The sequence below is a fragment of the Vulpes lagopus genome, chromosome 7, assembly GCF_018345385.1.
Source record: "Vulpes lagopus strain Blue_001 chromosome 7, ASM1834538v1, whole genome shotgun sequence".
Taxonomy (NCBI): domain Eukaryota; kingdom Metazoa; phylum Chordata; class Mammalia; order Carnivora; family Canidae; genus Vulpes; species Vulpes lagopus.
The window spans coordinates 75,925,146-75,937,558 of record NC_054830.1 but is presented as its reverse complement, the minus strand read 5'-3'; the positions used below and the strand labels follow the sequence as shown (position 1 = coordinate 75,937,558).

Below are 12,413 nucleotides of genomic sequence, written 5' to 3'. Positions count from 1 at the left end.
AAAATAGAAAAATGTTATATGTAGCTTTTGTTGTAGAGGACACTGGAAATCATTTCCGTTCATGATCATTATCACAGATTACCTCTGAAAATAAAGGTATTCTAACAGATGGTGGCTTTAATGATTCTTTTTTTCTTTTATAGCAACTCCGTTCCAATATTCGAGAAATGGAGAAACTTTGTTTGAAAGTCCGAAAGGATGACCTAGTACTTCTAAAGAGAATGATAGATCCTGTTAAAGAAGAAGCATCAGCAGCAACAGCAGAATTTCTTCAACTCCATCTGGAATCTGTAGAAGAACTTAAGAAACAATTTAATGATGAAGAAACTTTACTACAGCCTTCTTTGACCAGATCCATGACTGTTGGTGGTAACGTCCTAAGTCTTACTCTTGTTCATAGTAATGCAGTTCACCATCTTGTATAACTATTGCAGATACATAAGTTTCCAGGGATCACCTCCTATTTCAGTATGTTGAATTCTTGGACCATGCCTAGGGCATGCCTAGAAATTCATGTAGAGGGGATCCCTGGGTGGCTCAGTGGTTTAGAGCCTGCCTTTGGCCCGGGGCGTGATCCTGGAGTCCTGCATTGGGCTCTCCCCGCATGGAGCCTGCTTCTCCCTCTGCCTGTCTCTCTCTCTCTCTCTCTCTCTCTCTCTCTGTCTCTGTCTCTCATGAATAAATAAATAAAAATCTTTTAAAAAAAAGAAATGCATGTAGATAAAGTTTCATGGGATAAAAATTTTGAAGCTATGCTATATAGAGTGGAACTTCTAAGTACCTATTTGTCTATATATTGAAAATGTCATCCTAATTTGCAGAGGATACCCCCTTCATGTCCGGGTGCAAGAGTAGCCTAACCAGGCATACCTCTTTCTTTGGCATTCTGATTTTCTTTCATAGGGACTTTAGATCTATCAGCTCAGTTTTCTGAATTTAACAGACAACATTTAAAAAAAACAAAAAACAAACCTGCATTGAGGGTCATGCTATCAGCTTTTGTGAAGTGGTACTCTAAGAAACGGTCCAGCAAAACTTTTCATCATATCTTTTTTAAGAATGTAACTGATAATTGAACCCTGAAAACAAATTCTTGGTTTAATACATAATAGTACTTGAAAGCAGTTGGTCTTTTTAAAATCTTATTAAAAGGATATTGGCTAGAATAACTGATAAGGTTTCTCTACTTGAGTTATTTACTGGAATGCTTATGTCTGAATTTTTTTTCAACTACCAAAAGCCAAAGTTTTTAACTGTCCTGGCTTTATTTTATAATTGCTCCCCTCATTTTTCCTTTTTTGTTTCCCTTTTAATTTATGCTATCTTGTTATATTTTATACGCTCTAAGATGCTTTAAATCTTAATAAATTATAAATTAGAATCTAAGAGATGTTATACCTGTCCAGTTTTCATCGTTTCATGTATGTAGGAGGCTCTTATACCATTCCCTGTCTCCAAAACCAGATTATTTTTGACGTTTTATTTTCAGTGCTAATGATCCAGTAATTCATAGGGAAGTCAAAATTGAAAAATTAGAGGAAACATTTAGGCCATCATCCAGAGTTTCTTTGCAATCTTGCTTTTACTATATCCTGAGTACCTAGCACATAGTACATAGTGCTCGGCACATAGTAGACCATTAATAAATGTTTCATAAATGTAAGAGAATAAATACTTTTTTAGAGGCAGTTTTGTAATTTCAGATGTACTATACTCACTACACTCTGTGGATAACCAGTACCTAAAGTGTTATTTAGGATAGAAGGAGATGTTACCACTCAGCCCCCTGGTTGAAGAATATTTAGGAATAATGCCTTTTGATAGTTTGTAGCTACTGCTTATGTTATTCTGTGTGTATTAATCACCACCATAATGATGCAGCTAAATGCTGTTCATATCATTTAGTGTGAACCTGATACTTTATATGCTTGTATAGAGAAACTGGGCTTCCATGTGATTAAGCAGCTCTCTTATCTACCTAAACACTGTGACAGTTGTGAGGACAGTAACAACAATGAAGATATGTTGGTTTTTCTGGAAAGAGTCGCTGACATCAGTCTCTTGCTATTTAGTTTTGAATTGCCCATCACCAGCAATTCCCTCGAAAACAAAAGGTTTGAGTTCTGAGGTTTCTCACATATGATACTATTCTAATACTTGGTCTAATTTGCATTTTATTATTGCATTATTTGAGTTTCTGCCAGTGGGACTCAACAAACTTGGGTTTGGGCTCAACAAACATGGGTTTATATATCATCAGAGGAACTGGGTGATTATGAGAAGGCAGTTTACATAGTTTGCTGGCAATTAAATTTCTCTGCAGGAAAGCTGACAGGTATTAAAAAATATATATATTTACGCAACATTTGAGGAAGCACATGTACAGAGGTGAAAAAGATTGAAGCAGAGCCAGAGGATGAGGAAGAAGAAATGACAAAATTCATTTTCCAACTCTTTTGATTCTTAGATTCCTCAATTCATGGAACATCAAATGAACTAAAGACCTAATCACTTGCCACTGGGAAAAACTACATGATTAAATTTCTATAACTAGTGCTGATTTGATTGAGACAGTCATCTTATTTATAAAATACCTAATTTATACCTAAAACAATGTGTAGAATTTCAAATTCCAAATGGTCTACTGGTGAGATAGTACTTTGACTTTGAATTCATTGCCAACATTAAGCAGTTAAAATGACCTGTCTCACCAAGTGCCAGAATTTCACCAAATGAGAAATTCTACTAGGTTGCCTTAAATCCAGAATTATTATTAACAAATAATTGAGAGGATGGGAAAGAAGAAGAATAAAAACAAAGCAACTGATTTACATAAGACCTTAATAGTAGGATAGGAATTGGGTTTGTTCCATGTGTGGTCTTCTGGTTGTGGACTCTTTTCTGCCATTCTACATGTTTTTATCCTGTGCTTTCTGGTTTTTCTTTGTTTTTGCTTTCAATACTCATTTAGTAGTGACAGCCTATACAAAAAAAATGTGTTTGATTTGCATAGAAGTTAAATGCCTTAAAATACTTCTTCCTTTAAAAATTCAATCTGATTCTAAATAAATTGGTTGGAAATATCAGCAGAGATTCAGGAGCAATGTTGCCACATTTCCATGAGTGAGATCAAAATACAAAAATAGTTTTTCATTTACAGATAGAAATAACAAGTAGAATAGGGTGTTTTATGTTCTCTGGAGGGTAAAAGAAGCTTATTAAGTTTAGGGGGAAGCTGTGATGATTTTGCTGCTTCTTTTGTCCAGATTCTGAGAGTTCCTAAAGCAAATCTTCTCTGCCAATCTTGCTTGATCTGAGAAACTCCCTTCTGTCTCACTTGTGTGTCTAGTTTCATTTTTAGCATATTGCTTCCCACCAAGAGAAGTGATGAACCTACAAATTTGATTTGTATTTAGAAAGATATATCAAGTCATATAGAGTGAATCAGGGCTTCTCTCCATCTTTGTCTTTCTTACTCCCCTTCCAGCACATACAGTTCACCAGTGCAATAGGAATAGAATCTTATTACATTTTAAACAAATACTCCGAAAAGAAAAGAATCCAATCTTAAAACTGCTGGGAACTTCAGACCGCATATTGAATTTGATGAAATATCAGATTTTATCACAGGTATATATACATGTAGTGAACAGTTTTGTGAAGCACGTGGATAGTTTTTTATATTATTAAGAAGATATGTTTTCTGTTGGTTTTAATTTTCTTAAAAATACTCCTTAAGCCATGACTTAGAAGTCATTTTATTTGGTTAGATAGGTTGGTATTCATGATCAATAGATTAATTTCACTATTTTTAAACAGTCAGAACACGAAAAATTCAGGAAATGCCTTTGAATTAATTTAGATTTATAATGAAACTTTTCCTCACATATTGAAGTTTAGTGGAAATTTCTTCTGTGTTGTATTATAATTCTTTGAAGAATCATTGCCTTTCATGAAATACAGAGAGAAAGAGAATGTTTGGTTGTATAGAGAGAAGGGAAAAGTCTTATGTCTGTGTTATTAGCTTCAAATAAAAATATCTTTATGTTTATTTGAGTTTGAAGTCAATAATAAGATTTTAAAACTGGAGTTTGAAAAACAGTGGGGAGTGATATATATATTCTACATGTGTTCTACATTCTTTACACTTGCAGTTGTTTGCGTGTGCATGGAACTATCTTAGATTATTTCATCATATAAAACAATAGCAATTTGAGTTCTGTGCACAGGGTACTTCATCCTTCTTTCCTGCAGCTATAATCTGTCTCACTGTTTTCCCTCATCACGTCTGTAGCAGTTTCTAAAAGTTCAAAGTCAATAGATGTTCACTGAGGTAGTGATTTCTAAAATAAGCTGGAATAAATGAATTATGGAAGTTGTAGAAATTAAAGGATTTCTTTCTTAATTGTTAGTTATGCCTCAGATTGATTAGTGATGTTCAGAGTTGTAAGTTTACAGCAGGATTTTCCATGGAATAGAACAGATTTCTTTGTTCTAAGACTCCATTTGAACTAAGATGCATACGCAGTTTGGTTTCAAGTGAGACGTAAATGACTTAAACACTTCTTATTTTTTACCAGAGGAAATCTGTTAGGTTTACTTAAAATGCCAAACATTTCCCACTCCTTCATTTTTTAGATCAAGAATTTATGTATGACAGTCTCCCCTCATTTTGTTATATACCCTGGTATACTCCATATAAATCCTCTATAATAGCATAAAGGTTATGGCTTATAAAAATCCTTAGAGTGGATGTTGTAATTATAAAATTCTGCTTTACATTTGGTCTGTTAATGATAAAGTTATCATTATTCATCATCCTATTAAAGAAGTTGGAGTTCTTATTACAATAGAAATATTAAGTGGAAGAGCGGTCTTAGAGGAATTCATTTATCTTGATTGATGGGAAAATGAAAGTGTCTTTATGTGATGTTAGGACATAGGATAAATAACTCTTTTAAACATTTGTAAAAATCAGAGAGCTTTTAAAATATTGGATACTTGCCATAATGTTGTAATGTAAAACTTTATCTGATGTTTTTGCTCTTCAAGATAAGGAAATGTATTCAGATAAGCTAAAATTCAAAATTAAAAGAACACTGTCAATTCTGATAAGCCTACGAAATATTTTTTAGTCTACTGACTATGCCTTTTCTAAACAATTCAAACAGATTCTTTTCCTCGAGAGGCAAAACATTCATAAATTTCAAAAGTAAAATAGTAATGCAGTTTTACAAAATGCCATTCAGTCATAGACTAGGATGAAAAAGAAATTGAGAAGATGAACTTAGAGTAATGACTTTTAGGAGAAGATAAGGTGTCATATGTCATTATGTCAAGTCTTTGCATGTAACACTTTAGTAGCTCTCTACTCTCTGCCAGATAAGGTACAAAGTCTTTAACTGGTCTATGGTTAAACCCCTCCTAACCATCTATATAATATTCTATGTTTGTAACTCTGTGTCTTTTATTTCATTCTTTGGCAAGACCAACCTGCTGATTTTATGTTAAGGTTTATCTTTTCTTCTTTGAGGGCCTTTTTTGTGCTGGTCTCTCTATGTAGAATTTATATTCCTATTTTCTTTGTCTTGTAAGATCACCTATTTTGGGACGTTGTCTCTTAAACTGCACACCACACCAAGCTGGGTCAGATGCCATCCCAAACTTAGAATACCCACAGAATATTGTATGTATCTATATATGATTATCTAAATACCATTGCAATCTCTTACTGTTTTAGGATTTATCTCTTTGTATGTCTAACTCTTCTAGAATATAAGTTCCTTGAGAACATCTACTTTGTATTACTCATTTTCTCATCTTTGGTACCTAACACAATACATAACAGTTGTCAGGTAATATTAAAGTGGTAGATATTTTGAATTTGAAGTAAGGAGGACAAAAGGAATTAGACCTTCACATCTCTTCTTTCCATTTCCACTGCCACTGTCCTCAAACAGGCCATCATCATTTTGCACTGGACATACTGCAAAGTCTCCCAACTGGGTTTTCACTCTCTAATTTTTTTTTACCTTTCAACTTTATCCTTAATCTATTCTTTACACTACAGCTATGGTTCCCTTTCTAAATCTGAAATCTGATTATGGCACCCTCCAGCTTCCCAGTAGTTTCCAGCTCCTTTTAATAGTTCCATATTGATCTTATGAGAAAAACAGAATTCTATAACATAGTTTACAATGCCATGAATAATGTCACGTTAGATTTCTAAAAGAGCTCAACATTTGCTTTTCTCTTTCATAGTCTGTATTTCAGTTCCCAAACCTATGCATGTATCATTCTCCCTGACCTGAATACTATGCTTTCCCCTCCACCTTTGCCCCAGTTCACCTATGTAATTTCTGTTCATTCTCAGGTTTCAGCTTCAAAACCTCCAGCTACTCTCCCCTCCCCACATCTAGGTTAAATACCTCTCTTCTGTGCTCACATAGCATTCCATATTTATTCATATCATAGTTCTTATCAGACTATACTGGCCTTGCCTGTTAATATAGTGTATTGTACATAATATGGTAAGTTCCATTAATAATAGTAACAGTAGCAATGCCTGTTTACTGTAGTAGTAACTACTAAGCCACTTATACTCAATATTTAAGCCAGGCACAGTGCAAAATAAATACCTATCACCTTATTTTATTTTCTTTTAAGTTTTTATTTATTCATTTAAGTGATGTCTACACCCAGTGTGGGTCTTGAACTCACGACCCCAAGATAAGAGAATCACATGCTCTTCCAACTGAGCCAGATATCATCCCTTTCACCTTATTTTAAAAATGAGGACAGGGCAGCAGTTTAGCGCCGCTTTCAGCCCAGGGCATGATCCTGGAGACCCAGGATCGAGTCCCACATCGGGCTCCCTGCATGGAGCCTGCTTCTCCCTCTGCCTGTGTCTCTGCTTCTCTCTCTCTCCCTGTGTGTCTCCCATGAATAAATAAATAAAATCTTTTAAAAAAATAAATAAAAATGAGGACAATGATTCAAAGAGCTAGTAATTAGCCAAACCAGAATCTAACCCAGGTCTTTCTGACTAGGCCCATGCTCCTAACCATTGTACTATGTTGACTCCTGGAGCTGTTTATATGGTTTACCATTGTGTCTATAGTACCTTAGCATACCGATTAGCATTTAGTAGGCATTCTGTACATATCAGTTTAATGAATGAATGATAGGGAAAACCAATACAAGGAAATAAAAACTTGAAGGTGGAGTTTGGAGTGTAAATTAATTCATCATCCTAGCAGTTTTACTGAGGAAGGCTTTAGTGGATTGACGACTTTTCAAAACTCAGAAAACTTAGAAGCAATGGAGACATGGGCTAGAAAAATGAGCCTGAGAAGGAGGATGACAATATGTATGAAAAGATCTTCATGGTAAGAGTTGTTCATTTGATAACAAATTTATTGTTACCCCAAAAGGCTGATTTTCATTGTTAAAAAAAAAAAAAACACATGATGTCCCTACTTGTAACACCTTCTGAATCTGATATTTATTACTAAAATATCCAAAGGAAAGGTTAATGATTTACATTGAAAGTGTGAAACCTGTTTCTAGTGGGTCTCTTCATGGAATGTTGGCCAAATAGAATAGTTCTCTTTCTGTGCTTCTTCCACATTGAGCTCTAGTTATTCGGATTGGGTAGATGGCATTTGTAGCTATCTTCTTGAGATCTTTTGTAGAATATTTGTTACCCTTGGAATAATCTGCCCATAGATACATCTATTTTTATAGAATAATCAATTTACTTTTAGCCTGAATTCAGTTAGTTAGCATTTTACATGGGAATTGTTTTACAAAATTGATTTATGCTATCTGCTTTCTAACAAAAGCCCATAAACTAAACACGAGGCTGTGTTCATCCAGGAACATTTCACACTGCTGAGGCTGAAGCTGATCCTCAGACTATGACTCAGGTATATGCGTTGCCTGAAATTCCTCGAGATCAAAATGCTGCAGAATCATGGGAAACCTTAGAAGCGGTATGTTAAAAATTATTTTTGTTTTGGTAGCTGTTAGGCATAAAAGTAAGTAACTTTCTTCTCTCTCTTTTTAAGGATTTAATTGAACTTAGCCAACTGGTTACTGATTTCTCTCTCCTAGTGAATGTAAGTATTTAATTGTTTTGGCTCAGAGATGTTAGATTAATAAGATAAGAAGCTTTTATTAATTCCTAGGCTTTTGATTATAATTTCAATAGAAATTAGAATTTTTAAGACTGATGTTGAACCATGGATTGAAGTCCAATGGTCCTCAACTTCCAGATAAATTTAATAAACATTTATCAAGTGTTTGTTATTTAAAAGGTACTGTGTTAGATCCTTGGCACCTGGGGTCCGACAGCTTTAGCTATAGAAGTAAATGAAGCCTGTTCTTTGCCTTCAAGGACTTATAGTGGCTGTTGATAAGGTTGGACCCCCAAAACTGAAATTTCAAGCATGATTATTAAGTGCAAAAATGAGGTATGAAGGGAGGTATTATCAGCTTTAAGAGAAATATTTTATTCCAAGGGAGAGAGGCAAGGGTTGTGAGATAGAAGCATTAGGATAGCTTCACAAGATAGGTAGCATTTGCTTGAGCCTTGAAAATTGAGTACAATGTCCACAGATGGGAAGTGGGGAAGGGTGCATTTGAAAACAGCTGAATAAAGACGTGGAGTACACAAGTGTGTGGCCTTTGAAGAATGACAAGTATTGCAGTAATAACCAAAGCATGAACTACTATAGGCAGGCAAAGCAAGGAGTGTGCAGGCCAGATGGTGGCATTGAAGGCCATACCAAAGAATTTGAACCTAAATTTGTAGATATTAGGGAGCCAGTATAGATTTTTGAGCAGATTAGAGTGATATTATCCAGTCTGCTTGAGAAAGATTACTGTTAGCAGTGTGAATTATGGCTCTGGGAAGGAGGAGATAGTAGGCAGGAGGACTAGTTAGAAATCAATAGCAAGAGTTTCACCAAGAGCAATGGCAATACAAGTATGAAGGTAAAGCACAGCTGAGAGGTATTTCTGGGGTAGACTTAGTAGAAATTAGAGGAAGATGGAAGAGTAAAACATTAAAGCTTATTCTGCATAATTGCGTGGCCAGTGATATCAACATAGATGAAAGAACATAAAGTAGATTTGGTGGGAAAGACAGAACATGTTTTCTGTCATTGTTTTTCTAAATTATTCTTATGTTTCCTTCCCAGGAGGTATAGGAAGTTTAGATGTATGTGTGTATATATCTGTATGCACATACAGGAACAAACCTGTGTCTGCTCATGCTTATGTCTAGGTTTAGTCCTTTGTTCCCAAACCGTGATTTGGGGTTTTATATGTATGAATTATGGTTTCCCTGACATCTGGCTCTCAAGTATAAGAAATCCCTAGATTACACAATATTGGAACTAGCACTATAAAGGACTTAATGAGGCCAGCTAATCTAATTCTTCTGTTCTTGCCCCAGCTTCTCATATAGATGGTTTTTCACCTCTTTTTGAACAATTATAGTACAGGAATACTCTATACTTTAGCCATTCCGTTTGGAGACTCTACCTCTTAGAAGTTCTTCCTGATATAAACTCTGCCCTGTAATAACTTCCCATTGGTACTTTTGCCCTCTTGGAACCATATACTGAACAAGTTTTGTCATTTTCTCATATAATATTTTTCAACTTTTTGAGGCCAACATTATCCTTCCTCACCCTGTCCAACGTCATCATGTTTTTTTTTCTTTTAAGAGCTCTTAATTCTCAAATGTGTTCCTTCTAGAATGTGTGATTCCGAGGCTTTTCAGTGCTAATCCCTTCATCTGCTTGTTTTCTAGTTTTTATATTTTTTCTTAAAATCTAATGCCTAAAATTGAACATCAGTAAATTGTTTAAAGCATTTTCCTTTTTTGATGCTTCTAAATCAGAAGAAGCAAAATGCTTGAAGTTTCTGGATTAGGTAACTATACCATCTGTCAATATACTTGCATGTAAAAGGGAACGATACAAGAATCCCCAAATATTTGTTGTTTCAGAATCAAGTTTTATTCAGTTATTTTAACTCTCTGATTTAATGCTCTTTGTAAAATATGTACATGTATGGTTCTACAAATATATACATTTGTCAAAAATCATTGATATCTACACATAAAAATTTGTGAATTATGTATATGTTATACCTCAATAAAGTTGATTTAAGAAACAAACTAAACATGTACAAAGTTCTCATTCCAGACAAATACATTTCCCTTCCAAAGGGATAGGCACATGAAAGGAAAATTGAGGGCTTGTGGCCATTTAACAATTATATATCCAATTAGGTTACGTAAGCAGCTCCCAACCCCTAATTTTAGGAAGATTTGTGTAGGAAGACTTTGGCTATAGCCATGGTTCTATACAAATGTCCTATTTATTATAATCTGTGTGAGGCCATGGGACAGAAAGCTATTAGGCAGAAGCTCAAAGGAGAACCCCTGATTACTATTTCCAGGGTAATTGAGTTCTCATGACCAAATGGTCAGGACTCACAGAAGCTCCATTTAGGCACCAAATGACTTGGGAACATAAGCAGAGTGACCACATCCTCTAATTATCATCACATGGACATGATAGATTCTAGACAAATTAGCCATGTATTTTTGGAGCCCTTTCTATGTGCATAGTACTGTGCTAAGTAGGCTCAATGAAAAGTAAAAAATAGTTTAAAAAAAAATCAGGGGGCCTGGGTGGCTCAGCGATTGAGCATTTGTCTTTGGCTCAAGTCATGATCTGGGATCCTGGGATTGAGTCCCACATCGGGCTCCCCGCAGGGAGCTTGCTTCTCCCTCTGCTTATGTATCTGCCTGTTTCTATGTTCTCTCGTGAATAAATAAATAAAATCTTAAAAAAAAAACCAACCCTATAGGATAGTCTTGATAATGGCATAACATTGTGTATGTACTTAATGCCACTGAATTGCACACTAAGAATGGTTAAAATAGTAATTTTTATGTTATGTATTTTTTTTACCATAATGAAAAATGAACCTGCAAAGCCATTGAGAGATCCAGGTGTGACCCAATAATAAACTAATATCTACTAAGCACCCTGCTTCAGTTTTCTTCAATCTTTATTGCTCAAGTGCCCTCTTCTCTTCCTGTAACTGTGGAACTAGCCTTTTTTCTTGTCAAGGGGAATTTAAAGAACTCTGGGCCTGTAGCCCAGTGGCATGTCACCCTTGCTGCTGGTCCAGTTTTGTTTCTCCCTTCTACCTTATTCCCTATGGTTTTTACTCTGGATGCCTAAAAACTGGATTGTAAAGGATTAGATCAGATCAATCAGATTTATTACCTATTTGACCTTAAGAATGTTGTTTGACAACAATGTGCTTTATAAAATTGTGGGAGGACTAAATGAGATAATGTCTTTTACTTCCCATCTCGTTTCCTTTCACTGACCCCCAAATGCACTCCTGCCTGTGTCCTTCCCTTATAGGATTCCCTCTTTGGCTTTTTTTTTTTTTAAAGGTTTTATTTTTTCATTCATGAGAGACAGAGAGAGGGAGGCAGAGACATAGAGGGAGAAGCAGGCTCCTTGCAGGGACTCTGATGCGGGACTCGATTCCCAGGCCTGGGTTCACGACCTGAGCTGAAGGCAGATGCTCAACCAGGGTGACCTGAACCACCCAGTCATCTCCCTCTTTGGCTTCTTGCTTAGAGTTTTACTTCTGCCACCACTGTTACCTTTAGACATTTTAGTACTATAGTCTCTAGAGTCCCTCTCCTATTGTTGAATCCCATGGTATCAACATCCTACTTACCTACTCTGTTATCACCTACTCTAGGTCAATATAATCCTGGATGGACTCTGTCTGTATATAGTAGTCTTTGTATGTTTCTGAGCTTTTCTGTGTGTATTATTTATTGGCTATGATTAAGAATTATAGATTACATACTTTTGGACTTAAAAACCAGGATAGCTCAGTGTTACCTGGATTGACCAAGATCCAAGATTAGAGCTAGCCTTAAAAGATAGCTAGAATTGCGAGAGTCAGGAATATAATAAAGGAAAATAACTGCAGTTTTGGCAATAACTTCTTAAAGAAACCCATAGCTTTTTTGGCACTTTAATAAAACCATACAATGACTAGCAAGACTCTCCAAAGGAGAGCATTTTTATTGATGTAAATAGATTTGGGGATGGATTTTTTCAATGTATTATGTTGCTTGATAAAGAGGATGCTGGTTATACAAGTGTCCACAATAAGCATTCAAGGGAAAACTGCATTCTACTTGACCAACATTAACTTAATAAATTACTTTTTTTTTTTTCTTTTCAGAATCTTAGATGCTCCTACAACTGCTCATTAAGATTCAGTTATTTTTTCAGGAAGATAAAGGGCCCTAATTCAGTATTTTTAAAAATGAAATTCATAGGCATATTCTTAGTCTT

At 35.3% G+C, this 12,413-nt stretch overlaps 1 protein-coding gene across 2 annotated transcripts in view; it reads left to right on the top strand.

The window, feature by feature from the left end:
• The window catches only part of STX17 (syntaxin 17), a 66,316-nt gene that overhangs the window by 42,644 nt on the left and 11,259 nt on the right, over window positions 1–12,413 (top strand). For both annotated transcript variants that reach the window (XM_041761134.1, XM_041761132.1), the window contains exons 4-6: window positions 144–369; window positions 7,879–7,994; window positions 8,070–8,120. In XM_041761134.1, the coding sequence (XP_041617068.1) occupies window positions 144–369; window positions 7,879–7,994; window positions 8,070–8,120 (393 nt within the window). The remainder of the gene's footprint in view (window positions 1–143; window positions 370–7,878; window positions 7,995–8,069; window positions 8,121–12,413) is intronic.